Below are 14,554 nucleotides of genomic sequence, written 5' to 3' on the forward strand. Positions count from 1 at the left end.
AAACACCAAATCCCCGTCTGCAGCCATTGCTGCCAGCCCACAGAAACACTTTAAAGTTTATCTCTTGGCTGCTAGTGTAGAGAAACTACCATCACCTGCAATTACTGGTTCTTTTAACACAAGACTGGCCAAGAAAGTCATTAAATGTGAGCAAGCACCTTCCAGTGGCCAGCTGTAATAGTCCTGTCCACTCCTCTCTGGGATTATTGGTGATCTCATTCACTTGGGTACCAGCCAGCCTCGGAACGACAAAATCCCCAGCACCTGCCATTGCTGAGGCAAATTATATTTTCTCAGTACTGGAAATGATGCTACATAAAAGGCAGGACCACGCATTCCACGGCTGCCTGTGCAGCTCTAACTCAGGTGTGCAGGTACCGTGGCAGAGCTCAGCCTTTAATTACAGGCTCGCTTACTCTGTTTTCCATTATAGGCGCAAAAGAGGCTCGATGGAAAGCGAGGGAGAGGGATGGAAATGCTGGTGGGAACAGGGAAAAGCACAGCGATGGCAGGAGGCGGAGGTGGGAATGCTGTGTGGGAGCCAGCAGGATGCACCACAGCTCCTGTGCTGTCAGCACGGAACAGGGCAGGGGTGACCCCTGCACGTCACATCCCTGCCATCCACCTCTCATGTGTCACCCGAGGCTCCACCTGAGCAAAATCCACATTGGCATCTTTTCCCCATTGCCAGGTTGGTCCCTAGTGCTGCCCCTTTGCTTTTCCATCTCTGCCCCCCCCCAGCACCGGTTACCGTTTGTGCAGGTCTTGGCCTGACACTCAAATTAGTGCCAATGAATATTTAAAGGCTCCCAGAGCACAGGGAAGTGTCTCTTTAGTGAATCAGGTGGGAAGGTCTGATGGCATCTCTCATGCTGCCAGCTGAGATGTACATCACGGGGAGCCAGGGCATCATTTTAAGCCCTTCTGCACATTTAAGCCTTGCTCAGCTCCAAGGCTAAGCACATCAGCCCTGGATTCCAAACAACAACCAGTTCCACTGCTACCCAAGGAGTACAGGAACAAAGCCTGTCCTGAGCTCAGGGAGCACATCCCACACACCAGGTGCTGCTCCAGGCCTCGGCAAATCCCACCTCCGGCTGCACCACAGCACAGCACCGCAAGCACTCCCACACCTCCACACTCGCAGCTGGGACTGCTGCTGCAGGAAATCATGAAATACCCCAAGTTGGAAGGGACCCATAAGAATCACTGAGTCCAAATCCTGGCCCTGCACAGGGCAGCCCCAAAAATCACACAGTGTGCCTGAGAGCGCAGTGCAAACGCTTCTTGAACTCTGACAAGTTTGGGGCTGTGACCACTACTGCTAAAAATCGCAGTCAGTTCAGAAATCCCAAAAGAAAAGGTTCCAGAAATGGCAAATGAGACTAAACAAGATCTCCCCAGGCCCCATGTCCCATTGGGCCCCACCACCCCCACAGAGCAGCTCAGCACCTTGGGCTGTTCTGCTGCTGCAAAGCCCCCATGCCCAGCGCTGCTCCACGGGGTCTGACTGACCTGTCCAGAGGGAATCGTGCTTCATCCCCTCTGTGGAAGTCAGTGCTGTTCTCCAGCCTGGCCAGGATGTCCATCCTCTTCATCAGCATCTCCAGCATGTCGCTCATCCTGCGCAGCACCCCTCGGGACTCCAGCGCGCCCATCACTGCGGCACAGAGAGCAGGTGAGACCCGGCCACGGCTGGCACTGACAGACCCCACCCATGGAACCCCCTGCCCACGGCCCCAGCCCCACATCTGCCCAGTGGTCCTGTGCTCCCCAGCCCCACGGGTGGGCTCGGTGGGGTATGGGCCATCTCGGTGCCCTGCTGTCCCCAATGTCCCCGCCCTGGCTCTGCCATCGTCCCGCCTGAGCAGGGTAAATCCCTGCCTGTGCCCAAATCCAGCTGGGCTCCTCCAGCTTGGGATAGCCAGTGGTTATCTCAGCCCTGGATCCAGCCCCCTCCCCTGGCTCTCCAGGCATGAACTCCTGACTTATCCACCTGATCCAGCCTGTCCTGTGGGCTTATGGAAAACTGATTTTATTCCCAAGCACCAACCAAACAGCCTTTCATTTGGCACTTTCTGTTTTTCACTCTCCAGCGCCCACCTAGGCCAGCATCCTGCCTTTGACAACAGCCTACAGGGGATGCTTAAGGAAGAACAGGGGAAACTGAGCAAAGAGGTGGTCCTCCCCCAACACATCCTCCCAGCAGCACCGGATTTTCCTGTTACAGAGAAGAATTCATGTTCTGCCCATATCTGCAATGAGGTGGGTGGCCCAGCACTGGAAATAGCTCTGTCTCAAGCGCTGCATCTCAGAGAACCCCTGCAGCAAGGAAGGCCCCCAGTTCCCAGCCCTATTTAACACTGTTTCCTATGGGTTTGCATGGCACTGACCTGCTGCCACATGGAAAGCACAGGGGGATCCAGGAGCTCCTGGCTCCCGGCTTGATTTGCCATCGAGCGACAGGCAGCCTGAGCCCGGAGCCAGGGAATGGAAAATAAAGCTCCTGTTTCATCTCAGCTCGGCTCATTTCACGTTGGTAATAACTTAATCAGTGCATAATCCCCTGAACCTCTCCCATTTAGCTTATCTCCACCGTTCCACTCACATGTGCTTTCCAAGAGGCAGCACATATTTAATGTAGGGAGCAGCAGGGGCCAGGGGGGCAGCGCTGGGAAGGCGAGCGGCTGCCAGACCCCTGGGTGGCTATCAGGTGGCTATCAGGTGGCTATCAGGACTTAGGCACACCTCATGCACCTCCAAACAGATGCAAAACCAGTCTCACAAAGCCAGAGGGAGGTTGGGATCCCCTACCCTGGCACAGCCCCCTGCAGCCAGCCCAGCCAGGGCGGTGGGATGGATCAGGGTATTCCAATGGCATTGTGTGCCAAGGACAGCCCTGGCATGGGCTTCTCCTCACCACAGGGGCACGTGAAACAGCACAGAGGCCTCAGTGTGGATGGTTTGGGTGTTCAGGTGAGAGCAGGGTATGGCCGTGGTGGGATCAGGGGCACCGTGACAGCTCCTGCTGCTGCAGAGCTGCAGCCCCGGCCCCATCCGCGCTCCCCCAGGAATTCCCCCACTATTCAGCCACGGCTCCCAGGGGCTGGGAAGGCTGCTTCCCAGGGAGGGCTGCTTCCCAGGGAGGGCTGCATTGGCACTGCAGCTGAACTGGAGGCTCCAGCCCCTCACACTCCTCTGGCAGGTTCTCAACCCGGCGGGCGCTGGGATAACCTGGGATCACTGCGGCTCTGTCGGAGGCACGGCACACGAACACAGGGTTATGAGCCCTCCAAGAAGCTGACACTGGGCCAGCCAGACCTTGCCAAGGGCTGCCTTCCACGCTTGGCTGAGATTATCAGCAGCACATTATTTTTCCTGACGCTATCTAACAAAACAGAAGAAACATTGAGAGCAAAAGCAATCGCTCAAAAAAAAAAGGACAAACCACCATTCATGGAGATTGAAACTGGGCTCTTCCCCAAACACTCCCTCAGTTCCATGGCAAGAAGTCAGTGACTTCTGCTTGAATCAGTGGGTGCCCGAGGTCCTGTGCAGCCTCAGGTCTCCTTGGGTGGGTTTGGGAATGCAAGAGCCACCTGTGCCCATCCCACCAGGAAGGTCACCTTGTCCCCTGGGTGATATAAAAGTCACAGCCTGTCCCACTGGAGAGCAGCAGCACTAATGAGCCTGCAATTAAAAGATCCTATGGGGGTAAAAAAGTGGAATCTTGAACCCTGGAGCTCCATTTTGACAGGGGCTGCCCCAAACACAGCTGAGCAAATCAAGAGAAGGCACAGCCAAGGGAAATAGAACAGCTCTGAGACGGGCTTAAATCAGAAAATCCACTTCAGTTATTTACCCACAGCCTGAGCCCATTGCAGTGGCGTCCCTCTGACAGCTGGGCTGTGTTCAGGTGTTGCAGCTCCCAGCACCCTCTGTCCACCCCAGGACTGACCACCCCCCAAATGGGGATTTCTACTCAGAATTTGCTCCTGTTCTGACATCCCAGCATGGGCAGCAGGGCAGAGCTGAGACCCTGAACACAGTTTTTGAGTGAGACAGTGATTACCGATCCCTCTTGGATGCTCCTGTGCCACAGTGGGTCAGGCTGGAGGTCAGGAAAGGGACCTGAGCCAACCCCTACAGCTGGCCACAAAGGCTCAAACCACAGCCACCAGATTCCCATGGGTGGAGTCCATCCTGGCCTGGGGATTTGGATCCCAGCTTGCTTGGGGGGTCAGGTTGTGTCGGTTTGCTGGGAAGACACAAGGATGGTGCCTGGGAAGGCAATGGAGATGGAGATTTCCTGGCAGCCCAGGCCAGGATGCCTGCTCCGAGTCCTCACCACAGAAGCACAGTGGACAAGACAGCTCCCAAACCACTAATGAGGGGTGAGGATATTCCCACCAGGCCACAAATCCATTTCCCTCTGCATCCCAGAGAAGCCAGCAGCAATTAAAGCCACAAGCTCCAGCTCTGCACCCCACCACTTGGCCCCCCAACATTCCCACTGTCTTCCCTGAATTTCCCTGAGATGTCCCCTCCTGTCACTGCCACCACCCAATTCCCAGCTGGTTTTGAGCCATTCCAGGATGCTTTCCAACAGCAAAGCTCTGAGCCAACAATGAGCCAAGATATTCCTTCTCGAACAAAGAAATAATTAAAAAAAAAAAAATCCCAAATACTACATAAAAATAGTAATAAAAAAAACCAAAATCCCAGCTTTCCCTGCGTTATCTTTTGGGGCACCCCTCCAGAAAGCAGGGCTGTGGCAGGACACATCTCCCCCCAGCCCTCCCCTGGCACTCGGAGATGAAGTCAAAGCTCTTCCACATCAACACCTCTCTCTTTCTGTTCCTGGTCTTTGTCGTTGTTGTTGTTGTTGTTTTTCCAGCAGCTTAAGGAAGCTAACAACAACCTGACATTTTTGGCAATGATTATTACATCTCTTGGAAAGTGTGTCTCATTAAAACCAAAAGAAAGGAGGAAAAGTGCTGAAGTGACTCTTTTAAAAATGCAAGAGCCAGGATTAATTTGTTAACCTGAAATGGAGACTCAGACACCCACCCAGGGCTGCTCAGCTGCCAGAGCTGGGCACAGGGATCCAGAGGATGGAGAAGATCCTGGCCAGGACCTCAGGCTTGTCCCTGAAGCCAGTGATGAAGATCCCCAAGGAGACTTTACCCACAGCACTGCAGGCAGCCAGGATAAACCCAACCCCACCTCAACAGCACAAAAGCCCAGTAAAACAGTCCTGAAAAATAAAACAGCGCTGAAAACCATTTTCTTTAAAAAAAACAAAGCCACCAAGCTGCTAATTACAAAGGAAAAATATTCTAATTTCCCCTGATAACCAGCAATGATGGGACAGCAAACACAAGTAAACCTGATCGACAGATTAATTGGAGTTTGTTAAAGTATGACAGGGTTTTGACAGCTTTCCTGAGTGGCAGCCATGCTTTCCAGGCAATCACTGAACTGACAGAGGTTTTCATAGCAGCACTAGGAAATAATGATTGCAATCAATCATATCTTACCGGATTTCATGAGACATGCTGGTAAACACAGCAGAGGGAGGAGAATTATTTATGGGCCTTCTGAAGAGCACACAGCTAAGTAATTGGATGAAATCAGGGGAGAAAAGGAAAGCATCCCCTCAGGGTGATGTCTTGTGGAAGAAGGAATAGCTTCTCTGTGAAACCAGCGGAATAGTCACCAGCCAATATGCTCAAATCTGGATGGGTTGAAACCCAAGGGAATTCACTAATGATGCACTCGTCTTCAAAACACCTCCTTGGAGTGAAAGCAGCTGTGAGCAGGCGTCACCTCCTGCCAGGACCTGCCACTGGAACCTCCAGGAGTGGGAGCCAGGATGAGCACTCAGGGGAGTGTTGCTGCGTGTGCCAAGCTGAATTCAAGGGTGAAGTTCAGTGGAACTCAATGATCCTTGTGGATCCCTCCCAGTTCAGGGTATTCTGTGTTTCTACGATTCTCTGTCCATGCAGGAGTGGAGAGCAGCTGAGAAAGGAGCAGCTCTAGTGCAGGCTGGGCAGCTCAGCACAGGGTTGGGACCAGTGGGGATGATGTGAAGTGGTGCTGGCAAAGCCCAGGTTGTGCCACAGGGGAAGGAGCAGACAGGAAGGAGTTTCCTTGTGTTTTCCATGTTTTGGGATCCTGAGCATCCTCCACCACTGCTCACACTGGGAGCCCTCTCCATCCAGCACTGCCCAAGCACGGATGGAGCGTGGAGGATGTCACCCTGTCACACAGGGTGCCTGGGCTGAGGTTTTCAAAAGGAGTTAAACCCCTCAGGAAAATAAAAATAGCACTTTGGGGCATGTCCCCTTGTGCTGGTTTCAGCTGGGGTAGAGTTAATTTTCTTCTCAGTGGCTGTGTTTTGGAATTGTGCTGAGCACAGGGTTGATTTTACAGAGATGTTTTTGTTATTGCTGAGCCAGGCTCACACAGAGCCTCTGCTGCTTTTCACTCTGCCAGGCTGGTGAGGAAGCTGGGGGTGCCTGGGAGGTGGCACAGCCAGGACAGGGGACCCAGACCGACCAAAGGGATATTCCAGACCCCATGACATCATGGTGAGGGTATAAAGTGGGGGAAGAAGGAGGAAGGTGGGTTTTGGCATCGGTCAGTGGGTGGTGAGCAATTGCACTGTGCATCACCTGTTTGTTTCCTTTTTGTTATCATTATAATTTACCATTATTATTGTATTTTACTTTCTTTTCAATGAATAAACTTTTCTTATCTCAACATACAAGCTTTACTCCCATCCTCCTCCCCATTCCACAGGGATGGGGGAGGAGGAGGGTTGACAGAGTGGCTTTGTGGTGCTTAATTTCCCTCTGGGTTTAAACCACAACATCCCTTTAGCCACTTGGAGTGACTCAAACCTCCCTGCTGGCAGCTCCCTGTCCCTGGATTACCCAGCCCCATACTGCTCAGGGAGTCTCACACTGCTCAGCAACAGCTTCGTGCTGAGAAGATGGGGGAAAAAAACCCCACATTTCCACCCAAACCCAAGTGATTTCAAGGGCAGAAAAAGCCTCCCTTGCCCATCACTGTGGGGACACCAAGGCACAGCCTCAGCCCACATCTCCACAGACCCGTGTGAACAGCACCAAAGCATCTCCCTGGCATTTAAAATGCAGTCCCACACTGTATTCCCAATATCCATAACCTGGCTGGTTGGCTGTTGGTTCCCTCCCTTGTCAGACACATCGCAGCCCTGCCTGGCCATCCCACAACAGCTCCAGCACACGCAGGGGATTTGCTCAGAGATAGTGAGATATTGCTTATGTCCATTGAAAATACCAGCTGAATTAATTTCAATCTGGAGCATCATTTGCTTTGGTTTTCTCCTTTAAAGGACAACTCCAGGCTACTTAAACCCCTTCAAAAGGGCAGCACAATCTTGGAAGATTTATTGCAGAGGAAACTGGAGGATCTCCAGCGGGGTTCAGGTAGACCCAGACCCCACTGCCCATCTCATCGGGGGTAGTACTGATGCCTTGAGAGGCCACCTAGAAACAGAGACTGGACAGGAGTAAGGGAATAAAGGTAGGTGTTTATTTGAAAGGCCTTCAAAGGTACCCCTGGGGAGCCAGAGGCCACTGCCCAGGTGGGACCCCAAGATGGACAACAGGTCACGAGTTCTTCACACTTTTATAGGTTTGGTTCATTTGCATGTCAGGGTTAATTCTCCAATTAAAGCTTCAGGTTAATGATGTAATTCCCCTCAGCTTGCCCCCCTCTCAGAGGCTTTTGGTTTATACTTTTTGGACCTAGGACAGTCTGAGTGTCCTTGAAGAGCAGGCCTGAAGAGGCTTTGTTATGTCTGCCTGGCACGAGAGAGCAGAAATTAACAGGCTACAAGAAACTCCGAGTTACCCACTGGGCAGTGCAGGATCTGAAAAATATAAAAGTTAAAACCTAAGGCATCAGTACCCAGAGCTGTCCTGGGCATCCCATCCTCCCACGAGGAATTTCCCAAGGAGCAAAGCCCCAGCCCTTCGATTGTCTGCCCCTCTGATGTTCCTCTATTTACTTGCACTATCGATTTTGATTCAAGCAGATTAAAAGACCAAAGAGCCAACTAGCCAAGGACTAACTCTGACACATAATCCATCGCAATCACAGCCCAGAGACCCAGAACTAGCTGCAAAAAAGAAAGCCCAAGGCCAGGCTCAGGCTGGCAGCAATGGCCACCTCCTGTCTCCATCCCTTTGGGGAAGCTGCTCCAGGGATGGACAAGGTCCCACGGGGTGGCTGCACCCCTTAAGGGCACCCATTCCCCAGCATGGGCTCCCAGCCAGTTATTGCTGCCAGCAAACCCACCCACATCTGCCACTAAACCACACCAGATGTATTAATTTAAGTCACACAGAGAAAATACGGACCTGCTTAGCCAGTGCCCCAGGGGTAGAGAGCACCGGGAGCCACACAGGGAGCTGCCACACAGCTGGAGGTGCCCATGGAGCAGCTCGGGGGCTGCTGGTGAGGTGGATGCTCCATCGATCTGCTGCTGGAGCGCTGGGAGCGCCGGCAGCAAAGCGGCTCCCTGGTAATCAGCCAAATTAAGCAGCCTTAAGTCACTGGTTGGTAAAGTCGATTATGTCCCACCTGCCTGCTATCACCTACTCCTGGATTTAGCCACCCCCTCGTGTGCTGCCGGGTAAATGTACAGCCTCAAGGGTGTTTTCCCTCGCTCCCTCTGCGTCGGACTGGCAGGACCGTCTGTGTCCTGCAGGGCTGGTTCAAACTCTGCCAGGCAGGACCTGGCCCAGGTGCAGCCGTGTGATTGCAGCAATTGCAGCCTTTCCTGGGCTCAGGGACCCCCCCTGCTCTCCTGCAGCCCCCCCAGAGCAGCAGCATCTGGGGTCGATGGCAGCGGGGGGAGCGATGTGCTGCGGGAGAGCCCTGCTGAGAGCCGGACCCGCTGCGCCGGGCTGCCCAAAGCAGCACCAGCAGGTGCGAAATAACCCCGTTCACCCCCAGAAATCTCTCCTGGAGGCCTCACGCCACCCCTCCGGGCAGGCACTGCTCTGCCCATCTCGCTCCCAGACTGTCACGGCAAAGCCACATCCTTGGGACCCATCGCCAGCGGCTTCGGGAGCAACGAGCCGCATCTCTGCTTCCCTCCTGCAGCCGCTGTCCCGGCACGCTGCAGGTTCTCCCGCGGGCATGAGGGCCCAGGAGGGTTCCAGGAGGAGGCTGGTTAGAGGAAACCACCCCGAGGTGTCCCTGTCCCAGCCCCGCTGGTTCTGGGGTCTCGTTCCTCCCTCCTTCAGCTGCAGGAGCCCGAGCTAAGCCCGCAGAAGAGGGTCCTGATGATGCTTTTCTACCCAACCAGCTCCCCCTGTCCCTCCGACCCCGAAGGAAACCCTATAGGAGCAGCCTGCAGCTCCACCCCAACACATCCGCTCCCTATTTCCATACAAATAAGAAAAGGCAGGAAAATGAACAATACAAACACTCACACTCCCAGGCAGGAGTGTTTCATTGCTGCAAGGGAGAGCACAGGGCTCTTCCCCCCAACTTTGATTACTTCTTACCCTGCCACACACACACACCAGAGCCCTGATGGCCCCTCTGGGATATGGGGACAGTCCCACAGGTCCTGCCACGAGCCACCACTGCAGGTAAAAGGAGCTGGATCACCTCCTCTCCCCCACAGCCCCTGGAGATGGGCTGGGGGAGTTGGGAAGCTGGGGAAGAAGAGATGAATACACAAAACCTCAACACAAGCTGGAGTTCAGCTTTTATTTATTTTAATATATTTTTTAACCCATCTTTCTTCCTCCTTCTCATCCCCCTTTCACTTTTTCTTTTAAAAAAAGCAGCAGCAGGGAGTTTTTCCGTTGTTTCTCTATTGCCAGCCAACACTATTTCAAATTGCATTTTAAGCTGTTCTGCAGCGCTTCAAACACCTCACACTGCAGGAGAGGCTTCCAAATTACAAGATTAACATCGATTTGAAAGTGCTTCCTAAAACACAAGGGCTCCAGCACAGGGATGGATCAAGGGCAGCAATGCCTAGAGGACACCAGAGCTCCTGGGGCATGGCTGGACCCCACACTGGGGTGGATGCTGTCAGTACTGGGGGCAGCTGAGACACCCAGTTCCAGGTGAAAAGCAGCACACACAGGTCCCACAGGACAGGGACAGCCCCAGAGTGACTCCACAGACCCACGAGCCAGGGACCAACCTTCATTTGGGTTCTCGGTGTTAACAAGAGGCATCTCTCCAAGGGCACCAGCATTTAACTCAGCTGGTTCTTCTCCTGATGGCCCCTGCTGCTCATACAGGGAAAATTGTGCTATCAGGAGCCAGTGCCCCAGGGATTGCAGGAGAGGAAGGATTGCACCCTGCACTTGCACAGCCCAAAACCTGCCCATGGAAGGCTCCAGGAGGCTCAGCACCCCCATCACTCCCCTCCAGCTCTGCACATCCAGCACTCGAGCACACAGCCACGCTTACAGCTGCCCCAGAAGGTTCAGCTTCAGAAACAGCAGAACTCACTCATTTAACATTTCTAAAATGATCACCCTTTCTCCTTCAGCCAAATAGATTGGCCAAACAGTGCTGGGCATCCTGCCACTCTGCTTCCAGGGGCACATAAATCATCCCCGTCCTCCAAACTCATCAATCTCCAGCAAGCCCGCGGGCCGGATCCTGCTGGCAGCAGTGGAGCCCAAAGCAGGACCCCAGAGCTGGGGGGCATTGGCAGAGCTGCAGGATGAGCCTCAGCTAATCTCTGCTCGAGCTGAACCGAGCCCTGCTCTCTCGTTTAAGCCAGAGAAACAAATAAATCAATGGGAAAACCCAGCTCTTACAGAGGCTGCTATGGTTCCCACTGTGCTAGTTTTATTTTCTGAAGTACCTGCTGCCTCCCGGGCTCAGGATGAATTTTGATTTAGGAGTGAAAAGGGGTAATAAAAGCATAAAGAGCCATTAACATTCCTCCTGGCCCATGGTGGGGTGTTGGCTCATCACGAGTTGATGGAAATGCCATTTGACTTCCTTATGAGCTATAGAAAATCAATTAATTGATTTAATCATTCCCTGGGTGTCCCTGCTTATGGAGATAACAGAGTGCCAGGGCAGCAGGATGCTGCTCCTGCCTCCTCTGACACAGGGGCAGCAGGGAAGGAGCCAGCACACATCCCTGCTCCGAGGTCCTCACCACTGCTGCCCCAGTTGAAGATGTGTGAATTGACACTTCCAATTTTCCAATTTAGTGGCATATTTTTTTCTTCTCTTTAAGCCTGCAGGCATTCAATTCTGGGCAGCAATTACATCAAGCAGACATTTCTTCAGGAAGAGACATTTTTCCAGGGTGGATTAAGCCTTAACCACTACAACAGCAGCCCTGAGACTGTTTTTTACCCCTCTGTGCCCTGCAAAACACCAATCTGCATTTGGGTCCCCCAGCACACGCACACAAAAGTGGGCAGGACCCCCCCCCCAGTGTCACGTGGAACCCCAGGGATGCCTTTATTTTCCTTATTTCAACAGCTCTCATTTCCCTGCCTGCAACACCACTTTAATGAGGGCAGTAAAGTTTTACACTTCCACTTTAAACTCCCTTTCCACAAGTGGATTGAGGATGGGAGCACAGTGCTCGTAACGATGGCTGCAGAGCTCGGGGCTGAAGTGGGGACACCAGCAGAAACAGGAGAGGCCACACCTCCTCCACCCAGGCAGAACAATGGTCTGCTCCCAAAAAACTGCAGATTAAGGACACCCCTGTGTTGGCCATGGGGGTGCAACCCCAGCACAGTGGAGCTGATGGCACTTAGGGGTGTTGTGTCACCTGCTTCAAAGAGCCCTTGAGGCAGCTGAGGATCCAGCAGGAGCTGGCAAAAGGCAATGTTTGGGGCAGAAACCCTGTGTCTGGGCTCTGCCTGGGTTTGGTGGCTCCACTACCTCCTCTCACCCCACCAATGCTTGCACAAGGAAGGAGGAGAATGGTGGGAGCTGCTGGATCTCAGCATTTCCAGGTGAGCCTGAGAGCCAACCCCGCTGCTCCAGGAAAAAACAAAAGCCCATCAGGTCCCAGCAAAGCTCCTCACCAAGGAGATGCTCCCAGCACCAGCCAGCTCCACTTGGCACCAACCAGACAACTTCTTACAGCATCAGCTGGCTGCTCCAGCCTCCGAGGATTCATGGAGTGGCTTTGGATGGGATGGATAAGAGAGGCTGGAAGTGAGCGCCAAGCACTGAAGAGCTGCCCAGCACACTTCTCCACATGGCTTCCCCTTGGCTGGCACCCACAGGCTCCAGGAGAGTCCAATCCAGCTCTGGATGCAGCAGCAGGAAGATAAAGCACTGGGGACGTGCAGGATCTGCAGGTCCCAGCCAGTGCTGAGGAGGTGACAGCACACACTGACCCACACCTGGCACCGGGGAAAACCGCCTGGATAACAACCCCACAGGCAGTGCAGGAAGAGGGGACAGGAGAGGGGAACCTCCTGTCTTCTGAGGGAGTTTTACATAAGTGAACTGTGGATTCAGACCCTGAGAAGAGTCTCATTCCTCCTCCTGGAGCAGCATCCCGGGCCCTGCCGGCGAGACACGCTCCAGCATCCGCTGATCCCGACAAGCTGCTTACAAGCGCTGCAGTTACCCAGGGCTGCTCAGCAGACAACATCAAAACATGACACCAGCAGCCCGGGAGAGGGTCATAACTCACTCAGGAAGAAACTGGGAATAATTAGCACTGACTGTGCCGAGCAGAGCCCGCCCGGCTCCCTCCCTCCCTCCCCTGCCCGTGCCCCCCGTCACTGTCACTTGCTCACACAACTGGTTCTCCTGTCGCCTCTGCTGAGCATTAAAGGCAGCAAGATAAATGTATAACTCACATGACTTCTTGAAAGCAAAGGGAACACGACATCCCTGGAACCACGAGTCTGTGTGCTGTGTCTCAAGGAGGCTGCAGTCCAGGCCCTCGCTCACGGGCGCTCTCTGCAGCCAGAGCAGGTAAGAAAAGGGATTCCCAAAGCCACAAAGAAACTTTTGGGTATTCTCCCCAACCCAAGCTCCTGTCAGAAGGACTGTGTGCTCTGCCCAGAAGCAGATTGGGATCTGTCACAAGTGGCAGCGACCCAAGTTTGCAAATGGGTCCTGAAATTACTGTTCCCGAGAGAGAGGGAGGGTGAACACATCTGTGTTTTACTTTAAAGCTCCCTTGGGCTGAGCAGCATCTCAGTGCAGCCAGGACAGAGCTGAACCAGGCTGTGCCCTCCTCTGCTGTCATCCCTCACAAGGAGAGAGAGCACACAGTGGGTCAGGATCATGGTCCAGACCTGCTCCTCCTCCTCCTCCCCTCCCAGCACAGCTGATTGCGAGGGGGGATGACAGAGTTACCCAAGCTCACTCTGATCGTTAGCAAATCCGAGCTTGACCTTTCTGCATCCTCTGTGAGAGCAAATGGTGATGTTACCTGGCCACGCTAACCCAGCTGGGATGCTGCTGGAACAGAAGGAAAAGCAGCAGAGCCAGGAGCAGGAGCAAAGGACCCCTCTGAGGAGATCGTGTAGGTTCTCACATTTCTATTTGGCCTCTCTGCTCCACTCCTCAGGGAGCAATCCAAGGCATTGAAATAACACAAGATCCCTTTGCTTCACAGTGCTGTGGCTCTGAAATGGTGAGGATGCCCTACAAAACCCCGAGCAACCTTCAGCATTATCATCTGCAGCACAATTCTCGCCCCTCCACAACATCCCTGCTCTGGAGAGAAACAGAAGCCACAAACACCAAAGCTTACAGCTGCACTGCACAGCCCTAAACATCTCCCTCTCTCCTCTTCTGTGTTCACTGATGGAAGAAATCACTTTAAGCAGGTGAGACTCCAGGAGCTGGAGCAAGTGACAGCAGCAGGAGAGGCAGAGCAATCCAGGAGCTGGAATACTGAGGGGTTTTGAGGAGAACAGGGCAGGATTCCTGCTGGGTGATGTTAAACACCATCTCCAGCACAACAAGCCTTGGCTGTTGGCTCTGGATCTCTTCTGAGAGTCCCGTAGCCCAGCGTGGCAAACCAGAGCCATTCTGACACCACAAGGAAGCCCCAGTGCTCTTTCCCCACGGTCTGCATGTGGCACAAAACACCCCAAGCCAGCAAGGGGAGGCTTCCTTAGAAGACTTTCTCCATAACTTTTCCACATTTATTTTTATTCCCTCCAAAATGAATGTAAATGACCAAATCCCAGAGGTTTTTGCAGCAGAAGCTGTTCTCTGGTGACCTGCAATCCTGCTGTGCCTGCAGGCACTGGTGCACTGCCCACCTCCAGACAGATTCCAGGTCCAGTTACCATTGCCCAGCTCCAATATCCCAGTGGTGTAGGACTGGGAAAACCTCTGTTCTAGCCCACAAGCTCCTTATCAGCCCATCAGGGTCCATATCATGGAGCCCTGAGGAGACCAGACCCCAAAACACATCTCAGCAACCTAGGACAAGGTGCAACAGCCTTCCAGAGGCTGAGCTTCACCCCTGCTTGCTTCTGTTTTCCAGCTTGTGTTCTAAAATCAGCTCTCTCCCACC

The 14,554-nt window shown here is 53.5% G+C and overlaps 1 protein-coding gene across 1 annotated transcript in view; it reads right to left on the minus strand.

Moving 5' to 3' along the window:
* Positions 1-14,554, minus strand: part of MGAT5B (alpha-1,6-mannosylglycoprotein 6-beta-N-acetylglucosaminyltransferase B) — a gene marked incomplete at both ends in the record, with an annotated part of 64,328 nt that overhangs the window by 38,209 nt on the left and 11,565 nt on the right. The window contains one exon of the mRNA XM_082293931.1: positions 1,516-1,660. Within this exon, the coding sequence (XP_082150057.1) occupies positions 1,516-1,660 (145 nt within the window). The remainder of the gene's footprint in view (positions 1-1,515; positions 1,661-14,554) is intronic.

Source organism: Coloeus monedula (assembly GCF_965178545.1).
Source record: "Coloeus monedula genome assembly, chromosome: 19".
Taxonomy (NCBI): Eukaryota; Metazoa; Chordata; class Aves; order Passeriformes; family Corvidae; genus Coloeus; species Coloeus monedula.